General features: G+C 43.5%; 3 protein-coding genes and 1 long non-coding RNA gene across 4 annotated transcripts; 1 reads left to right on the top strand and 3 right to left on the bottom strand.

The window, feature by feature from the left end:
- Positions 1 to 978: 978 nt before the first annotated feature.
- Positions 979 to 5,504, bottom strand: LOC131205716 (eukaryotic translation initiation factor 4 gamma 2). Its single transcript, XM_058197939.1, has 6 exons — positions 4,642 to 5,504; positions 3,770 to 4,546; positions 3,674 to 3,719; positions 2,002 to 3,429; positions 1,766 to 1,931; positions 979 to 1,685 (listed from the first exon to the last, which is right to left on the bottom strand). The coding sequence occupies exons 1-6, from the start codon at positions 5,382 to 5,384 to the stop codon at positions 1,501 to 1,503; spliced, it is 3,345 nt and encodes a 1,114-aa protein (XP_058053922.1). The 5' UTR covers positions 5,385 to 5,504; the 3' UTR covers positions 979 to 1,500.
- A 380-nt stretch (positions 5,505 to 5,884) lies between these two features.
- On the bottom strand, positions 5,885 to 9,825 carry LOC131205718 (uncharacterized). The gene is made up of 3 exons (XR_009156756.1): positions 9,685 to 9,825; positions 6,201 to 6,475; positions 5,885 to 6,057 (listed from the first exon to the last, which is right to left on the bottom strand). It is a non-coding gene; the product is annotated as an uncharacterized LOC131205718 (long non-coding RNA).
- A 2,757-nt stretch (positions 9,826 to 12,582) lies between these two features.
- LOC131216534 (uncharacterized) lies at positions 12,583 to 17,358 on the bottom strand. Its single transcript, XM_058211045.1, has 8 exons — positions 17,275 to 17,358; positions 15,036 to 17,190; positions 14,802 to 14,949; positions 14,315 to 14,726; positions 14,070 to 14,253; positions 13,713 to 14,001; positions 13,055 to 13,468; positions 12,583 to 12,980 (listed from the first exon to the last, which is right to left on the bottom strand). The coding sequence occupies exons 2-8, from the start codon at positions 17,132 to 17,134 to the stop codon at positions 12,633 to 12,635; spliced, it is 3,894 nt and encodes a 1,297-aa protein (XP_058067028.1). The 5' UTR covers positions 17,135 to 17,190; positions 17,275 to 17,358; the 3' UTR covers positions 12,583 to 12,632.
- A 432-nt stretch (positions 17,359 to 17,790) lies between these two features.
- LOC131214900 (caspase Dronc) lies at positions 17,791 to 19,405 on the top strand. Its single transcript, XM_058209239.1, has 4 exons — positions 17,791 to 17,922; positions 17,984 to 18,544; positions 18,604 to 18,827; positions 18,909 to 19,405. The coding sequence occupies exons 1-4, from the start codon at positions 17,791 to 17,793 to the stop codon at positions 19,297 to 19,299; spliced, it is 1,308 nt and encodes a 435-aa protein (XP_058065222.1). The 3' UTR covers positions 19,300 to 19,405.
- Positions 19,406 to 19,882: the final 477 nt, after the last annotated feature.

The raw sequence follows: 19,882 nt of genomic DNA, 5'->3' as shown, positions 1-19,882 counted from the left end.
CGCACGAAAGAAAATCAGTTTCCATCGGAAGCTTCAGAGAAAACATTTGGGAAAATGCTACTCGCGCTTTTCTTCTCGATCTGACGTAGAGGTTTTCGTATGCTGCACCACTTCTTAGCCATTCCAGTGTCTTGCGCGGTTTCTGTAACACGCTGCCAGAATGTGATTATTTTTTAAATAGGAAACGTTTGTCAAAACTTCGCCGTCTTGGTTAGACGATCCGAAAAAAATCGGTTTTCTGGAGCCACTAGAAACCACTAGGGGAAACAGGAGCGACTAGTAGGTAGTATCAGTGATGTTGCAGGCAATATAACTTGAACTTGTACACGAATCATGCACCGGAAAATGTTGCCAAAATATTTCAAACGCACTAATATTGAAATATGAAATCTCGACGTGGAAGTAAAGAGGACAGCCAGATCTCTTTCTGAACTAACTAATTAACTAACTTTCTCTTTTGGGGAACTGGGGCTACCTCCGCGGTACAACATGAAGCCCTATTACAAATGTCGTGAAATTTTGCACGGTGTAGTTTTGTGAGACCGGACAGTGAATACAGGCCAGTTCGACCTGCCACACCTCCTGAGAGAGGGGCTCCCATATGGATAGTTTTCAAACAAATTCAGCTGATGCGAGTTTTGTCATTCATCCAACGGGAAGCCTGATAGTCTGAAACGGAAAAGCAACAGAAAGCGACAAAGGAAGTCGATCAGATACGTCACCAGGAAGTCCGATCCTCTGAAACGCCGGATAATCGAGAAATGAGAATGAAATGAGGCGTGGCATCGCACGTCGGGAACAGCTAGTATGGATGTAGTAAGTTCCCAGCGAATAATTTTATTCTGATAACCAGCAGAGCGTGTTATTCCTACCAAGTGCGTTTATTTTGTTAAATGGTGTACGAGTGTATGCATAAGAATAATATTGTATATGTAAGTTTGCTATATAACATAATTGTCTAAGGGCATTGGGGAAAAGTTGGAACATATAAGGTAAACAAAAACAGTTTTCCGGTGAATCTGTATTTTTTTTGCTTTCGTTTTTTTTTTTGTTCGTTATAATACGATTATACTGCCAAAATATTCAGATAATACATAATCAAAAATGAAATCGAATACCTTTGCTCGTGTATACGATCGGATTGAGAAATTTTCACCTGATCGCTTGTTTCTTCTTGCTTGATTACTGATGTTACACACAACATACGAATTCGTAATAAATCGGTATCGAAAATGAGTAAAATAAAATAAAATTTCATCCTTCGCTAGTACCAAGTTCTTTGACGAGGAAATCATCACGACATGTTCCTCCTACATATTCATGCTAAAAAACACAAAGGTATATCATCTTCATCATCATAAAGGGTCGTCAGAACGTACTGGCAGCGCGCTGGATCATCATCGAAGAACTGCCGGGGTCCATTCGTCGTCGCTACCAGCTTCACTACAGAGTTTCACTTATGTTTCATCGATACGTGACCACTGCCAGGCGCGCCCGTATCTAGTCCTCCTCCTCGTCGTCTTCATCCTCGGCTTCGGCCAGCCATGTGAGCCACTGGTTGACTTGGAATAGTGCCTTGCCCTTGCCGGGATAAATATCGTTTACGTCTTCCTTGTACTGCAAGAACGCATCCTCCTCGATTACGCTCAGCTCGTACAACTCCTGGAACCACCGCAAAAGTACGCCTGCAGGAGACAAAAGGTGAGATAAAGAATGTGAATAATAGCCAGTGTCCGCCACCAAGCAAAGCGCTAGGAAAACCTACCCTTGGGGAAGCCGATGCCATACCAATACACTTGGATTGCGTAGATGGCGGTTAGCTGCAGATCGAAGTTGCCGTTCAAGAAGGCGTTGAGTACTGGGCAGTATTTCGTGAGGATTTCCTTTTCCTTTTCCGCGCGCTTCTTGTCGTCCGACAATTTAAGGGATTCCTGTTATGAAAGTAAAATTAAGCGCCATTACACTACTGTCACCAAGGGCCTCTGATTTCTTCTACAATACCTGGCTGATGTACTTCAAAAGAACTGTCATTACGGCGGTAATGAAACCGGCATCCGTGTAGCACGACGGTTCCACGTTTTCTTTGATCCATTTGTAGAACTGCTGCGGGTTAGCGTCCGCTTGAATCTGTTTCCACAGCTCCGTTTGCACGCGCAGCAACGGGTACAGGAAGGTAAGATTGCGATCTTCCAGGATCTCAGCCATGCGATCCTTGGTACGGTCGCTTTCCGGCAAGCTGGACATCAGGTTCACGTTGCTCTTTCTGAACATCTCCTGTAAAGCTGGGCGGTCGAGCTGCTTGTGCAGATGCTGCAATACCAACAGAAACAGTGGGTAGTGCTGCCCGTTCTCAGTGAAGCTCGAAACGTCCGTGAGCTTGCACAAATTGACGGTCACGGCCCGAGCCAGCAGCGATGCGACGATCGTGGTTATCTTCGGAATTGTTTTCTCCTTCTCGCTCATATTGTTCACCAGCGACCGGAAGGAATCTAGTGCGACGTTGTTCGATAGTTTCAAATCCGCCCGGAGCTCGCGCACAAAGTCGATTGCCTTGGCGCGGTACGCATCGGGGCGATCGAGTACCTCGTTGAATATTTTAATCACCGCATCGCGCATACACTTCTCCGGGATCTTCAGGTCGCAAAAGGCGCGCACCAGTTGCTGCATCAGGGTTTGCTTGTTGTGCTCGGTGACAGTTGGCGCTGGGGGCGAGTTGTCGATGACAGGAGCGACCGGGGCGACCGGAACGACCGGAACGACCGGAGCGATAGAAGAGGGAATGAGAGCGTTCGGTGCGGAACATTCCTGCTCCTCCTTGACCTCAACAGGAGCAGCGGCGTCCGGTGATGTTGTCTCCTGCGACTGCTGCTGCGCCGGGGGTTGGTTATCCTCAACAGTTGCTTCGTTGCTGTCAACTTTCTTCGTTTCGGAGCCAACGTCCATTTTTTCTTCGTCGTTGGCATCCACTGCCGAAGGTTCTTCGATGCGCTCAAGAGACTCATTTTCATCGATTTTCTTCTCCACCGGCTCGGCGTCTATCAGTGCGACACTGTCTGTCGCCGGTTCTTCGAGCTTGTCGCTTTCCTCCTGAACCGCTGTGGTGAGCTCTTTCGGTTCATCGTTATCGACGACTTCAACCACTACTTCCATCACTGTCGGCGGAGGCAGTTGCACACTTTCTGGCACAGTCGCGTCAGCGGCCACGTCCTCTATTTTGTCCGACTCTGTAGTTTGCTGCTGTTGTTTCTCTTCCTCAAGCTGCTGTTTAATGTTGTTCAACATCACGTCATTCACGAATGCAGCCACGCGCTTCATATACTCATCCTTGCCTGGTCCCTTCTCCTTCTTGTTTTTCTTCTCCGTTTTTGTCTCCGCGGAAGCCTGCTTGTTGACCATCTGCTGGTCCTTCTGCACATTGCCACCACCAGCCTGCGGGAGCGGAGCAGCGTTCGGTGCGACGGTGGAACCAACGGAATTATGAACCGACATGTCGTCATTCTGGCGACCGGCGTGATTGTTCATCATCCCATCGTGACCCACCATCATTCCCCTGTCGGCGCCATTCACGCCCTGCCCGTGAGTGTAGGGCGGACCACCACCAGCCCCTCCCTGAACGTGGTGCTGCTGCGAATGATACTGCTGTGGGTTCTGGTTATTGTAGTGATGGTGGTGCTGTGACGGGTGTTGATGCAGCTGGTGGTTGTTGTGTTGGCTCATTCCTCCCATGCCACCTCGAGGACCCATTCCGTACTGCGTGCCGTGGTTGTACTGGGAATTCATCATGGTTTGCGAAGGGTTCTGCATCTGATTGGCTCCGAAAGCCGATTGGGCCGAGGCAGATGAGCCCATGTTGCCACCACCACCGCCACCGACACTATTATGCTCATTCGGACCACCGGCCATCGGTCCGGCAGCGGTCGAATGATGGTTGCCACCTGCACCGGCCGCCGCCATCGCGCCGCCGCTATTGTTTTGGCCGGCAGCATTGCGCTGTTCGCTCAGCAATGTTCGAGCGGTCAACGGCGAGGGAAACTCGTTTAATGGCGGGCCATTGAAGTTCACCTTACCACCGCCACTGCTTCCACCACCACCACCACCAATCGAGGCCGATATGGGAAGGTGCGTCTTTATGTTCATGTTCGCCTTAAACAACAGACTGTTCGGCGTGGGACGCATTTGCAGCTCTTCGACCGGGTTCTGGGGTGGCGTCATAAGGTTTCGCTTGAACCGTGGCGCTAGATCCTTGTTGTTCATCATGTTCTGGTTTCCATAGGGTGAGTTGTGGCCTCCACTGCCACCGCCACCACCACCGCCGCCGCCGCCGCCACCACCACCACCGCCGCCGCCGCCGCCACCTCCAGCATTACCACCGCCACCGCCGCCACCACCCTGATGGTGATGGTTGTTGTTATGCTTATTATAGCGATTGCTGTTGTAGTTGCTCTGGTTGTTGCGATTGTTGTGGATGCGATAGTTGCCACCACCTCCACCGCCACCATTATCGCGATGATCGCGATTTCCGTAGCCATTCGACGAATGATTGTAGCTGGCCATCGAGAACGGGCAGACAACAAAAGAAAATATTAGCGATTGTGAATCATTAACACAACCCATAGACGGATAGGGGGTCTCTTTTCTTACCTGGACGGTAGTAACGAGGAAGGACTGGTGAGCAAGTTGAAGCCGTCGGTCATGTGCTGCAAATTGAGCGAAAACTTGCTGATCCAATCGCGCTGGTCGCTGCGATCGTTATTGCGATAGTCCCGGTCCCGGTTGCGCATGTGGTTCAACGATTGCGGCAGTACATCGTCGTCATGATTCAGCTCCTGTATCGGTGCCGGCCCCTCGACCAGTGCTACCTTCCGCGGTGTCCAGTTGTTTTTGCGCAGTTCAATTAAGTCACGCAACATGAACCGGATGCGGGGAGGAAACTTCGACGACAGCGAATTTTTTTCCATCCGCTCAAAGTACTGATCCATCAGCTGTTTTCCCAACTCTGTATCCAAATTCTTTCCGCATGTCCGAATGAGCTGGGCCAAACATTCCATGTCTTCGCAGTTCTTTTCCGTCGTCGAGCTGGACTTGTTGGTAAACAGCGAGCGGAGCATCGAGTGAAGGTGGGGTTCGCCCAGCATGTCCAGCTTATACAGCTCACCAATAAATTTAACATTGCCCAATATTTTCTGTTTAGCGACATTCTTCTTCTCCTCCAGATCATCGGTGAGGGTGCTTTCCGAGTTGATGATCTTCTCACTGTACTGCACTCGATTTTCGAACTTATCGCGACACACGTTCAGCAAAATCGTCAGAAAGGTGCTCGATTTGGTTTTGTCAATGTCGGTCTCTAACTCTTTTTCGATCCGCTTGCACAGCTGTGCGTACATAGACGAGTACTTCGGTTCATCTAAAGCTTTGTCGAAGATCAGCAGTATAACACCGTTCAAAATTTTTGACGAATTAAGGTCTAGTTTGAGAAGTTCATCACTAAGCTTCTGGAACTTTTCTGGCGTTAGTTTGTTTAGAATACCGCGAACCTACAAAAAGCGCGAAGAAAACGGATCCAAAACGTTTAGACCGATCTAGGAACAACGAAAGGCAAGGCTTTATAGGTTATAGGACTTACTTTTCGAAAAATCGAATCAATTCGGGCCTCTTCGGTGAGTCCATGTTGCGGTCTCAGGGATGGAGGGACCCAGCGTCGGCTAGCGGGGGGGATTAGATTTTCCCTCCCCGTGGCGCGAGACTCTGTCCCCGTTTGCCTCGGGTCTTCCGTCTTGAAGGTTGGCGAAGCAACAGCAGTGGGATATGCACTCCGCAGTAACCCGACTGACGTCGGCGGAACCGCTTTCTTTTCTATTTTCCCCGGTATGGTGAATGGAGTAAGTTGACTAACGCTGGTCCGTGGATGCGGCGCCGTTGCCGTTTGCTGGAGAAGGTAGCGTTCTTTGGTTGTGGACCGAATTGTATCCGCCTGATGATGCGCTTGTAAGCGCAACGAAACAAGACACAACAAGGCAACACCACTACGGTGAATCTAGCTACCAACCGGTTCCGGTTCTATTGCGTTAGACGACAATGGTGAACAAAGATTGCGCCAGTTAAAGGTAGGGGCAGAGAGAGAGAGTAGAGAAAGTGTGAGCGCGGAGACAATAAAGTAAAGATGTTGGTGTCTTCAAGAAACACTGTTGCGCAAAAGCTACCTTTTTGTGAGTTTCTCCGACGGTACTAATCACACGCGCAAGCGATGAAAAGACAAGGGGCTACAAAGGACACGCACAGATCGCACAAACACACAATTCGACCGACGAGAACTGAACGAACCAAACTTGCTCCAAGTGGGTTGGCACGATCACCTCTCCTGTGTCTCCTTATTGTGATCGCTTTCGGTGATACCTCTTCGAAGCTTTCGCTTGCCAAGCACACACGCTTCACACCCTTGAAGGATTGATACGCCCGGATTGGGAATCCACTATGCCTGAAATGAAACGTAGTGTGATGGAAGAAAAAAATCTGAATATTTGATAGGTTCACAATAACAACAGCAGTCTGCTTCACCATCGTTTTTGAAGGGGGAATAACCAAAACACAGTAGGTGCGATGCGTAATGGCGTCTTTAACATGCCTTTGAAAAACGTAAACAAAACCTGATCAGGCCAGAATTCAGCATCGCTCAGAGGCGCGAAAAGGTCGTTGACCTCGCAATCCTTTTGCGCCGTTGTGAATTTCTTGGCCTAGCGCGGCAAGTTTTCGTTTCAAGTTCATGTTTCGTTTCGTTCGTACTTAAATGTTTCAAAGATGCAGTTGATAAAAAAGATAATAAGGGGAGTTTCCAAAAAATGAGGCATCTAATCACCACGTTTACCAGTTACTTAATTTGTGACATTTCTGCATAACGTTCAACGTCGCATTTCTAAACTTAATAAGAACGCATTGTAAAAGTTTTCAGAAGTAAACGTATTGGGCCCGTACAAGACACTCCTGGAAAGCACACCTAATTTGGCAACACTAATAAATAAACCTCGGCAAAATGTTTGACACACAATGGAGGACACATTAAATGAAGAAGATGTCAACAGTTATCAAATTCCGTGTTCTTCCTCACAACGAGTGCACCTCTGATAGTATTGGTACGTTATCGCAGCCTACACCCTTCGCAAGCGGTGCAAAATCTCATGCAAAATGAATTTGGCAACTGTAAGTAGGTCATGCGCCGTCCACCGCGCCATTTGCCAAATAACGCTGTTTTCCTTGGGACGAAGTGTATACACAATATACCCGTTCGTTCGTTCGTCGGTCACGTTGCAGGGATGGTGGGCTTTCGACTGGTATAGCCAGACCAACGCAGTTCCCAGCGGACACTGTCGAACCGTCCTCCCGCGTCCGACATCGAATGTGATGATACAGGATTGACCCCGGTTTGGCACATGGATTTTTAAGGATCCCTGCAATGTTCCTTCTTGAGCTTTTTCTTGCTTTGAGATAAATAAATGGTACACAATCTGTGACCAAAATAAAAGATGAGAATGTGGGATGACAAAAAGATCATTGACTATCACACTCTGATGGCAAGACACGGTTAAAGAATGTCTTGCTCTATCGATGTCACTTTTTGTCGATTTATTAATAAATCATATTTCTGATATTGACCAAAACTTTCATTTTTTTCAATTAAATTGTAGCTGCCCAATCTTTGTGCTGACCCTTTCGAAACATTCCATTTTAATGTGTTGTTTTGGGTGATAAACTTTAATTTGAATTATGAAAATATTCGTGGCGAGGAATCGGTTCATCACGCTAGATGATTCTTCGAGGAGTCTCGCTGCTCATCACTCAAGAGTTGATATGGTCAGAGGTTACATATTTATGCGTCTCTGCGCAAACTCCCCAGAAACGCATTCTTCTTTGATAAAGCTGTACTTCCGCCCTTAACCATCGTGGAAAATGGGTAAGACAAGTGCGAAACGAGGTATACAACATTTATACCTGTTGTTGGCGGGTGATGGGGTTGTTTTATTGAACTATTCTTTACACTTAATTAATTTATACAAATTAATCACAGTAAGTTCCAAGTTGTAGCGACGAATATTTTCGTTTTCAAACCTAGCATTACGGAACATGCCACGACAATTAAATGTAGCAATTTCTAGTTTTGGTACCTAGACGCCGAATCGTTCTGTGACAAATACGAGAGCCCACGCCAGCTGGGGCCATACTTGCACCCATTTTGATCAAGTTTGGGTCCTAATTTCGATCCATGTGTGTGCTGCGATATTTATCATGCCACGTTCCTCAAGTGCTAATTATCACTTTTGATTGCATTGGCGAATGACAATATGCAATATATTAGTTACACAGCCGCCAGCCACTTTCAATGCACCAGCCTCTCTTCAGAGCAATTAAATGTATTCAGCTAGCAAAAGCTGGATTCGTAAGGCCTTTGAACAGGAAACAAAGAGGGCCGCCAACACTGCTTAAAACACTTGAAGAGATAAATAAAAGAGAAAATAACGGTAAAAAGAACTCTCGAGGCCGTTCGTTGCCATCGACCAGTCTGTTCATTGGACAACATTAACACGGCGCGAAAGAGAACCAACATTAAAGAATGGCGTATCTATCAGTACACGCTTGAAACTGGAGTTCTACGCCATTTTACATGCATGAAAGATAAAGATCACTTCCGTTTAGTCGATTATTGGTATTTACACTGCAACAACATACCCTTCTAAGCTGGTGAACGATTTGTTAAACAAATCATGCTAGTTATGAAGTTTTCTTGGAATAAAAAAAGGGGTCATTCTGACGCAAGATCGAAAAAGATTAACAGCAATATAAAATAAAAATATCCTCCTCAAATGTGTGGTTCCCCCTCAAAAGATCCAACCGGTCCCGAGAGGGTGGAACGCCGAAGTCAGGAGTTTCAGGGTTTTATAGTTCGTGATTGAATTATTGCGCAGAGGATAACGGAAGGAATCAATCAAAAGAAGACGAATACCACCAAAGAAAATCACCAAATGGATTGGTTAAAAAAACGAACCCCAGCATCATGCAAAATGTGGTCGTTGTTGCTTTGAGCTATATTTATTTGTTTGTGGCTAATTTAATCTTATACGCAATACAGTCCCCACCTTCAATTCAAGGCGTTGTCTATCGCGGATAGCTCATCTTTCACTCAACGAAAGAGACCGAGATAGCCAGAAATCTTAGTTGCTTGTGGTACAAAGAAACAAAGAGAACTGCAGCTTCCAGCATCCCATCCTGAGGAGGGCAGGCAGTAATGATTTGTTCAACTTCGTTTATTCTGTTCTCCCGAGAAATGTGCCCATCCATGTTGGATTGAACACGTCCCCACGTCCACCTAGAACGGTATCTTCTTTTAGCAAGAACAGCACGTAAAACATGCGTAGAATAACTCAATTTTGAATCAGATGGAACATGCAGCAGTTACGTATCGATCTTCTGTTGCTCGTCTTCCTTTTCAAATAGTTATTACTGCCCTAAGCTGACCCCTCTCTCACTTCACAGTCACCACCATCATACGCCATTGTACACTCATCACGGCATTTGTAGTTTGGGTCACATCGAATCGAAGCTGACGCGTTGTTTCCAAAATTTCACCAGAATCAAGTCATATCGATTTATTCCATCTTTCTGACACCTCGTTGGCTTTAACTTTGTCTTACATACCTTGGAAAAAATGTCTTTTTTCAGGCAGGGCTATACAGAAAATCAAGGTACCCCTTTCGTGTTCTGCTTCCGTATGCCACAAAATGGAGTATCAACCAGCACACCAATAACCAAAGGGAAACAGGATGAGGTATTACAAACTTTGTCGGCTACGCTGGAATCGAGTGCAGGTTTTCTCCACTGCCTCTTTCCCGAAGCAGAACTAAAAAATACTGTACCAGAAACTATGCCCGAGTTACATCGACTCGGTTCCGAACGATACTGTTCTCGAGCTTTCGGATCGCATCATCGTTGCTGAACGAAATACGGTGTGGTTTTTTATTACACAGCCTTCTTTGTGACCATCTTCACTCTTGTACGTACGCTGCTGCCTACACCACTATAGACGCAGATTTCCTTTTAAATTCACAAACACCTCAATTCTTGTTTAAGTCGATCACTTCAGTTCTCCCGATACGGAACCGATGTATGAATCTGTTCATATTAACAAGCTTTACAGCCGTACGAACCATCAACAAAGCCATCAAGACCGATGTCAATCTAGTAACTAGTGAAATGCATTCATTTAAAGCAAGCATGTTTGTTAAACGCAAGCTGCGGGAGTCGTGATTAAAAGTGGCAAACTCAATCATTTCCAAATCTCTTTCAGCTCATGTTCATACGTTCGTTGTATTTGTGCTCAGGTCATCTGAAGATTAGATGCAGGCGCTTGTGTGAGTGGTAAAGTAAAAGCGCTGGCTTGAAAAAGGATGGTCGATTGCAGAGAAGACAATAAATTCGGTATGGCATGGGTTCAGGTGAGAATGATCGTTCTGCTCATTAGTGACAAGAATGCTTAGTCCTGGGAAACTTGCGTTACATTTTCTCAACGCACATGGTTGTAATAGCGTTCACACCAACGCGCATTCCATTTTGCTCCATGTGTGAGTCAAATATGCACTTCTGCTACACACACACACACTGTTAAAATGGCCGAACTACAATTCTGCCTCCCTCAATAAAAACTTATAACCAAAAAAGCAAACGATTTCATGGGCCATCAGAAAGTTTGCCACGAATAAACCCTGCAAAGCAATGTTCTCTTTGCCAGGAATGCTCTCTTTTGTGGAGTAAAAGAGAATCTTCGCCACTACTACTGGAACCACCATTTCCAAGATCCAGCATTAAACACACATGGATCTATAAATTAGTTGAATCTTTGTCGAACTAACTTACTCTTTCCAAAAATCAAACGAAGGAAAGAAAGACTCACAGTTTGCTGCTTAAATTTGGTAAAAATGTAATGATTTAAAATGTGGAAGCACTTACAATGGCCGCGATGCTGAAGTTCGTGTGTCACGAAAGACGATTCACTAAGAAGCAATTGCACACAGAAGCAACTGAACGTAGCGAGCAACGCGTAAAAACGAGATAAACGACAATTTCGCCTCACTGCGGCGAATAACGGTGTCTGACGTTAGTGACAGACGGTCAGGGTTGAGTCAATCTTCAACAACACTAAAAGCTAGAAAAATTAAATAGTCACGCTCAGTGGAAAAAATGTGTTTGCCTTTTGAATTAATTTTCATAATTAATTTTAATTTCTATCTAAGCGACGATTTTATAAAGGAAAGTTGAAACATTTTATTCGGCAAAGTTTTCGACTGCCGTTGATGTCGTGTAATTGGCGGCGAAATTTTAAACTTTTCATAATTCAATGCCTCAATTCAAATTGTGAAACTATAATGATTGGCACGAATAGATTGTTTAGTAAGCTGTTTGGATTTCCGAGCTTGATTTGATTTTTTGTTGTCAATTTGTACTTGTCGCAAAGAAGGAATGGGACTAATTTTCTACAACATTATAATATCGGTTATATTTATGCAGTGCAGTTATTGCAATTCTCAGACTACTTTCAGTAGCAATTTCATTTGCTAATGCTAATTGCCAAAAGCTCGTTCGATTTACAAATATTGCAAACGGAATTCTCGTGAAAAAAGTTGGTGTTGACAAAGATTTTGTTAAGGAATGCGTATTTTGATTCTTGCTCAAAATTAGTTCACATAGTTCAATCAAATCTTTTTTCCAAGGTTACGGTATGAAATGGTGAGGAATATTACATTCATAATAATTTAATGTTCTTACAACTTTCTGATCAGCCACTATTGTAGTACTTTTATAATTTACTACAATTTACTACTTGTGTTTATTGTGGACGGTCCTTTCTCGAGTCGGCTGCCATTAGCTCCGTTGTTGTTGAATTGGGCCCAACTTTTGACCATTCGGATTTCAACCGCGATCTGCGATCATCTATCTATAGATTGTGCGAACGCCCGATTCGGGCTATGGCTATCTGCGATCATGTGTCCAGCAAATCACAATCAGCGACACCTGTAGAGCTGCGATAAAGCCATAATTTAGCAATTTATCTAATAATACATACCACATATCAGAAACTCATGCTGGCAGTAGGAAACGTATCACAATTAACATACTTACGTTGGGATTTTCGAATTCTCGAATCTACAGCTGTCTTCAGCACGTTGACCTTCCAAGTAACAAAGCGGAGCGTACGATCATCCATGGTGTGAAAGTTTTGTTCAACGACGGCTCTTTGAAACAATAAATACTATCAAAGACGTTTCTTTTCAAACTCTCCGTTGCCGATTCCTTGAGCTTCTGATCAACGTCATCCCAGAAGTACAGCAAGCACTTGGACAGTTTAAAAGGTGTAAATAGTTAGGAAACACGGTCAGCACTTTGTTGTACGCCACGTTAACATCGGCGGATCTTTTGAGTGTGATGATGTAGCCGCAACTATGAGATTGTGGTCTAGTTCACAAATGTGTCCCAAACAGGATAAAGACACTTGTCGCATCGTTGCCCTAGAAGGTAGTTTGTCTTCTCTTTATCTGGATGTCAAACTCCATTTATTGAATGTGGCAAATCTACTGATGATCCAACAATGATTAAACATCTTCCTCAGTGTCTAACATATCCGTACATTCCGGTTCTTCGTCACTATCAGTAATATTCATATTGTCATCACCAGCATCCGTTTTTCCTCGTCGTTTCCTGGTTTGTTTTCCCAATCCAGTTGGCTGCAATTCTTCGACTAATTTTAATTGCGATTGCCAAAAGCTCATGGGTTTTGCAAACTCTACAAGACTTCGGAAGTGTTTTGCTATTGCCAGAGTTAGATCTTGTAACCGTTGATTCAGGATTTCTATATGTTGTGGTTCTACCTTCTGAACGTATTTACGCGATTCTTGTTGGAAATTAAAGTACACTGCTATCATTTTTTCTACAATTACCGTCTGAAAAGATAAGTAACGATACACTCATAGTTCTATGAAATTGTTTTCATATTGCTAATTGAATTGATTCTTACCACTTCCCGTTCTGCAGCTATTTGAGAATTGGCTAGCCTAGATTTCTTTGCTGTAGACGGTGCTTCTTCAAGTTGACCATCATTAGTTTCATTGTCCTTTGATAAAGCCCCAACTTTGCCCATCCGGATTTTATCTCGATCCTTCACTTGGACCAGCCGTTTAAATACGTAGAGCAAATCTAGGAGTGTCAAAACACCTTCCAGGCACTCAACGTATTTGTTCTTCACTAACTGATGATATATCTTATTAACGTTCTTAAGCAATTTCAGCAAACTGGTGTCATCGATATTCTCGATAAAAAAGTCGAAGATATTCATCCGTTTTCCCATCGATGTTGGGTCAGTTCCAGCCAATTCGCAAGAATCGTTGCTTGATATTTCCGTTGTTGGGAACATATCGCTGTCGGCATATTGCTAAATAATTAGTATAACAGGATATTGAATACCTAATTAATTATTTTCACATTGCATCAGTAATTCAACGGATTCTATGTTTTTGTTATAATACATCAAAACGTACGGAATTTTTTTTAAGGATGCTTTGAAGAATGGTTTTTCAAAATGATTGATGCAACAATATCTCACTCTAATATTGACCGAACATTGATTGAGAAACTGCATCGAGTAAGACCGAATCAATATAATCTAAATCACTTACCATGTAGTTGTTGAACACGTACACACATTCCAATAAAGAAACTTTAAGCAATTTATCGTTTTTGGAATGTACGTACAACTGAATTACGTACATCGCCTGGGCTGCAATGTGGTCTTCCTCATCTATAATCAGTTGCAAAATGTTCAAAAGAACTTTTCCCCGCATTTTGATGTAGTCCTGCAGAATCAGTTCGTTTAAATTGTTTAGCGCTACACTGCGCACCGACAAATACCGGGAATTTAGTTGCCCAACCATGGTTGAAATTGAGGAATCCACCAGCGAAGTGTGCCTGTGAATTGATGAAAGTTTAGCAACTGAGCAGAACGTATTGTGTACGCAACCAGGAAACATTATTACCTTTTGCACAGATCCGAAAATGCAATGATCAGGGTGCATATAATGCTTTCGTTGATGTTTTTGAACTTGAGCATCCTAGTAAAATGTTGTATGACCGTGGCAGCCAAGGACCCGTCGCGCAATGCAAACCTGGCCAGTACTATAATAGTGACGTTGGTTTTTCGATTCTTATCTGCATGTGATACTGAGCAAATAGAAAGATGATCATTGGTTTGTGAAATGTGAATTATATCATTTTTGCTTACATTGTTGTTCATCTGGAGCAAAGTTCGTTAAATGATCGATCAGAATTTTCAGAATTGTCCTATCTGGCTCAAGATTTAAGTCTGTAGCAGCTTCAGCGTATACCAACAGACTAATAAGGTACCGTTCGTTGGTCGTGTGTAAACTTGTATAGTGGGAATGGTAGTGCAACAGATATTGGGCGCTACTATCACGTATGCTAGTGATCCAATCGCAACTAACAATACCGTCAGATTTTTCTTTTATCATGCAGCATAAACTATAAATATCGCTGACGAGTGAAATATTTGTGCTACCGGTACGCAACAGATCGTTTAATATCTTAAACAGATGGTTCAATCCCCCGCTTGTGAAATCTCCAATCCATGATTTAACAACACTTAAGATATACTGTAGACAAATCGGGGAGTTGTACTGTTAACACAACGTGAGAGAAATCACAAAATCAAAATTTTTAAGTTAAAACTTTTTGTAAAATGATATACGTACCACATCCTGTAAAATGTCGTTCATTGTTTTTATCACCACGTCAGGATTACGCGACTTCATTTTATTGGCAATAATTGATAAAATAATCCAAGCTTCGCTGCAGTTCACGGTAAAGATGTGTGATTCTATTATGCTGAGAACTTTTGGTCTAAAAGTAAAATGACATAACAAAAATACAAAATTATAAGCACACGTGCTAATAGAGGCAGTACAAAACGTAATACAAATACTTACGTTAGGATGGATTTTTGAATCCATGAATCTACGGCCATCTTCAGAACGTTGATCTTTCCAAGCACCAAAATGGAGCGTACGATCATCCACGGTGTGAAAGTTTTGTTCGACGAAGAATCTTCGAAACGACAAATACTATCAAAGACGTTCACTTTCAAACTCTCCATTGCCAATTCCTTGAGCTTCTGATCAACGTCATCCAAGAAGTACAGCAAGCACTTGGACCACAGTTTTATTAGCGGTAAATAGTTAGGATAGATGGTCAGCAGTTTGTTAAGTACGTTGAGCGTTGCGCGGCGCGTTAACATCACCGGATCTTTTGCCAGCTTTGTGAAGCTGTAGTCGAATACGTCATCTATGCGATTGCGGTCTAGTTCGCAAATGTGTCCTATGCAGGATAAAGACACTCGTCGTATAGCCGAGTTAGAGGACAGTGTTCCCTCATAAAGAACATTCGGCAGGGAATCAAATACATCGTCTAACTCGTCTATGCCCTGGAGAGTAGAGCTCGTGTTATCTTTCACCGTCTGTTGGTCGTCCGGGCTGCATTCCTGCGACGAGACAACTTGCAACGAGCTAGAACTTTGCTCAATAGAACTGTGACGAAGGTTGATAGCGTTTCGAGATATACCAAGCTCCAATTCGGCTGTACGGTACAGTTCTTCTACATCGTGCAATTGAAGGTAATGCTTTTCCTCCTGCGCAGCATATGGACGATGATAAGCGTCGAGGATGAGTTTTTTCATTACCTGGTTTCCGTTTTGCATAATACGCAGCAGGCATTGTAACGCTTTTAGTTTGACCACACAGTTTTTCTCAATGAGCTTGTTGTACAATAAGCGAATCATTTTAATTTCTCGTGGTACCTTGGATATTTCTGATTGAAACAACACCCAGTTCACGGTACAATCTACTACGGCAAGTTTTGATATGATTTCTACAATATTAATACGTGTGCCAGATTCCGCGTGTGCCTCAATTTTCTCCACATAGTCTATTATGGAAATGTTACACTTACTGTACATCGCGAGTTCGTATTTTACCGCCACATCCAGCAAGTAGGCATAGTCATCTGCCCGCGCGAACACTTTGGGTGGATTGGTAAGAACAGACTTGATAAAATTTGCCAAGACACTGGATGTATCCGTGGGATACTGCTCGAGGAGTCTCAGGAAAAAGTTGTACACTTGGAACACGGGTGGCGAATTCTTATACTCCAACTGGTAAAACATTGCCGTTTTGTTGAAGATTGTACTAATGGTCGTAGCACATTCGTTGTGATCATCGTGCTCTGGCAAACAGAGGGTCCCGAGTGTTTCGAATACCTTTTCCGCTAGTTGTTCAGCGACTATACGGTCATTGGTGTGCTTGATGCAGTAGTTGAGAAGGCTTTTCAACGTTTGCACTAAGTAAAGCTTTTCCGATTCACAATTTTTAAGCGTCATGCATCCGAGTAGCAACAGCAAATCATCAAGCACGGCAATATAATCTAGTAGTAAACGATTTTCGGATACAGTTCGCATGGCATCTGCATAAATAGGATCACGCAGCTGATCAGCCATTTTGAAGATATCCAAACTCTTTTGGAAAACTTGCTCGTCGAATACATTTGTCTGCTTCTGTCCTGGTGTACTCAACAGCACTATGTAGAGTCTCGTCGAATCCATGGCTAACTTTCGGTGTATTGCGGGCGCGGGATCGTACTCGGCAAGACATGTCAAGCCATAAACGAATGTTAGGAAGTGATCTACGCAGATTTTCTTCGATAAATACTGCCAATTATCGTATTGGTCAAATACACCAGCCTTTCGACGAATGATTCTCACTTCCTGTATGATATCGTTCATTAGTTCGTGGAGTGTGGGTTGTTCTATTGCTCGTTTTAGCATTACGCAGTCCCGTAAATCGAGGGTTTGGGATTTTCTGGAGTTTGCATCATTAAGCTCGCTATTGCTACTTTCTTCGTCAGTGTCGGAGCCTGGCGGAACTCGGACTTTCTCTTCCTCTCGACAAATTCGATCAATTCGCTCGATCGACATTGACGGATCAAAATATGATGGTAATTCATCCAGTAGCAAATGCACGTGCGGTGGAGCCATTGCAAATCAAGATCACTCTTTTGCTCGATGTGTTCACAGTGTTTTTTACGCGGGATCTATTTAAAATGAGACAAAGTTTCATTAACTTTACAACGGTTCACTGATTATAGCGTAGACAAAACACAGAACTCATAACGTACCGAGCTAGTCGAGCAACGAACAGCGAGACTTCTTCGACGAGCGTCTTTTCGAATTGTTTATGTTTGTTTAGCAACGTTCTGCTTTTTGCAGTGTTTTTCTTCTTCCGCTTTTGAGTTTGTTTTCACAAACCAACTGCAACTCACAGTCATCTGTCATTCGTCAGTTTGTAATTTGCCGTTATGCCTGAAACAATATTTCGCAGAGAAAAGCTACAAAAGTGGAAAAGAGAAATGACCAGAGATGTATAAAAACATATAAATATAAGAAAAACATATAACATAATAAGCGAGCAGCACGATCATCTCTTTCGTTTTCTCGCTTTGCGTAAGGGTAGATGCAACATGTCAAATATGATCTGTCAACGGTAGCATCATAAATGGATCATATTTCAGTCCCACTGGCAGCACTGTCATCTGTCACTGGTTCTTTATGCGTCCTTTGAAGTGTGCTAGCATTCTATCGCGAATATTTGCCTAGTTTGTTGTGAAGAATCGCGACTCAGCAAACGAAACACGATGAACCATCAAGACCGAATTGCGATCAATTGTTCCGTGGAGAAATTAATTTCCATGACAAAGTACTGTGTTTTACGTGATGAGTGCTTGAATAAAGGCATGATGTCGCATTTGATGGTTTCTAGAATCGAGGTGAGTCATGGCGGAATGTGTAAGGTCAACAAGCAGGAAAAGCGTATGTTTTCTGTTCTAGGAAGTGGCGCAAGATGAAACATCGAGGCATAAGAAGTTGTTCGACAAAATCACCAAACGGGGCCCGAAAGCCTTCAATACTTTGCTGGACATATGCCAACGGCATTTCCCCAGCGCCTACGTAATGCTGAATCCAGCATCGAACGACAACCAAATGCATTCTACTCACAACACTAAGCGTCAGCGGTCTATCAGTTTCAACGTCCTTTCGAGACCGAATCCGTTGCGTAGCCAGGGGGATGTGGAGGATGGTAAGAATAACAATCTTGCCAATAGCACACTCGCAGAGGAGAATAAGTGCACGTTGGAGGTGTATCCGGACACACTTCCGGATTCCTTCACGGTGACCCTGACCACTGGGCCTGTTCAAACACACCCTAAGGTGGCACCGTATTCTATGAAAAGCCGTAATCGAGGAGTGGTCTTCATCGTGAATGTGATCGACTTCGTCAAAAATGTTCACCCCAAACGCAACGGAGCCGATATCGATGGGCGAAATCTGATTTCCATTTTCCAGCAGCTTGGTTTCGTGGTGTTTTACTACGAAAATATTACACGATCGGTAAGCACCTTGTCGCGGTCGCGTGGAATACCTCTTTAATACGTCTCAAAAAATTACAGGATCTTGACGAATTATTGGTTCAGTTGAAGGAATCCGAATATTTGTCTTGTGATTGCTTCGCTTTCTACATTCTTTCTCATGGCGACCGCAAAAATGGCTGTGATTACATTTTCCTACACGATAATTCGATACTTTTGGTCGAGGATCTTCTGACTGACTTTAACACTGTGAATTGTGCCCGATTGGTCGGCAAACCAAAAATTTTCTTTATTTCCACTTGCCGGTACGTAAAAGGTTACTTCCCTTTCGAAGCATAACGTCTGAAAATTCGTGAATAATGAATAATCTTCAATTTTGTTTTCAGTGGAATGCAACCGGATCTTGGTTCTTATCGGCTTTCAACCAATACGGAGCGTGATGGTATAAACATAAAGCCTTTGCCAACAAACATCGGAACTTTTTGCGACATGCTTGTCTGCTACGCTACAGTGCCGGGTTTTGCTGCCCATCGTGACACGAATACTGGTTCCTGGTTTGTGGAAAGCATGTGCAAGATCTGGGCCGAACATGCACATGACACCGACGTTGAAACACTGATGAAACTGGTGGGCGAATACGCGTCTACGTATCGCACCGAATCGTCGAGTCTACAAACCATCTGCACTGAACAAAGAGGATTTTTCAGACATCTTTATCTGAACCCAGGCTATTATGAGCATCCGGAGGTTGTTGTAGAAGTAGCATTGAGCGAGTAATGGCTGCCCTGCTGGCGTTTATCTCTTTTTTCCATCTAATTGTATTCGAATGGTGCCGACATCGGGCGAATATAGAATTTATTTTGTGCCTTCATTGGCGATAATTATTAAATGAAAAACTTTACACATCGTATTAATAAAGTTCAATAAAGTTCAATCACATTGTCACAGTACCTTTGCTTTTTGTTAGTGTTTGCAACGACGTTTCGTTCATATGTTCGTTGCTAATAAAATCGGATATTTTGGAATGTTGCTTTATTTATGTAAAACCCTTTAAAAAATAATCTAGCTTATTTATGAGTCATTTTATATGACAAACGATAGAATGAGTCAATGAAGTGTGAAAATACGTTTTTCCCTTTCATATTCGCTAAAGCTGAATGGTCGAACTGATCCAACTGAGATTCTTAGCGCGTGGTATTTTCATGTTTTTCATTGAACTATACTGTTCCAGATGCATTTCTGAATTTTGCAAAACTCTGTCCGCTTTGTTATCTCATGGCTCTCTGCTATAAGAAGCCATCCTCCATTTGACGTTTGCTTATGCTGAAATGCAGTTCGCTGCTCAATTAGGCACAATTGT

The sequence above is a fragment of the Anopheles bellator genome, chromosome 1 (genome assembly GCF_943735745.2).
Source record: "Anopheles bellator chromosome 1, idAnoBellAS_SP24_06.2, whole genome shotgun sequence".
Taxonomy (NCBI): Eukaryota; Metazoa; Arthropoda; class Insecta; order Diptera; family Culicidae; genus Anopheles; species Anopheles bellator.
The sequence above is the reverse complement of the archived record's forward strand: the minus strand, read 5'-3'. Positions and strand labels throughout refer to the sequence as shown.

Excerpts from the sequence above, each read along its gene's own strand:
- LOC131216534 (XM_058211045.1), bottom strand. The coding sequence starts at position 17,134 with ATGGCTCCACCGCACGTGCATTTGCTACTGGATGAATTACCATCATAT. Across the intron at positions 14,254-14,314 it reads TGCTCCAGATGAACAACAAT|TATCACATGCAGATAAGAAT; the intron begins GTAAGCAAAAAT and ends CTATTTGCTCAG. Across the intron at positions 12,981-13,054 it reads TAGCTGCAGAACGGGAAGTG|ACGGTAATTGTAGAAAAAAT; the intron begins GTAAGAATCAAT and ends TTATCTTTTCAG.
- LOC131214900 (XM_058209239.1), top strand. The coding sequence starts at position 17,791 with ATGAACCATCAAGACCGAATTGCGATCAATTGTTCCGTGGAGAAATTA. Across the intron at positions 18,545-18,603 it reads ACGAAAATATTACACGATCG|GATCTTGACGAATTATTGGT; the intron begins GTAAGCACCTTG and ends AAAAAATTACAG. Across the intron at positions 18,828-18,908 it reads TTCTTTATTTCCACTTGCCG|TGGAATGCAACCGGATCTTG; the intron begins GTACGTAAAAGG and ends TTTTGTTTTCAG.
- LOC131205716 (XM_058197939.1), bottom strand. The coding sequence starts at position 5,384 with ATGTACGCACAGCTGTGCAAGCGGATCGAAAAAGAGTTAGAGACCGAC. Across the intron at positions 4,547-4,641 it reads TCCTCGTTACTACCGTCCAG|CTACAATCATTCGTCGAATG; the intron begins GTAAGAAAAGAG and ends CTCGATGGCCAG. Across the intron at positions 3,720-3,769 it reads CAAACCATGATGAATTCCCA|GAATGAGCCAACACAACAAC; the intron begins GTACAACCACGG and ends GTGGCATGGGAG.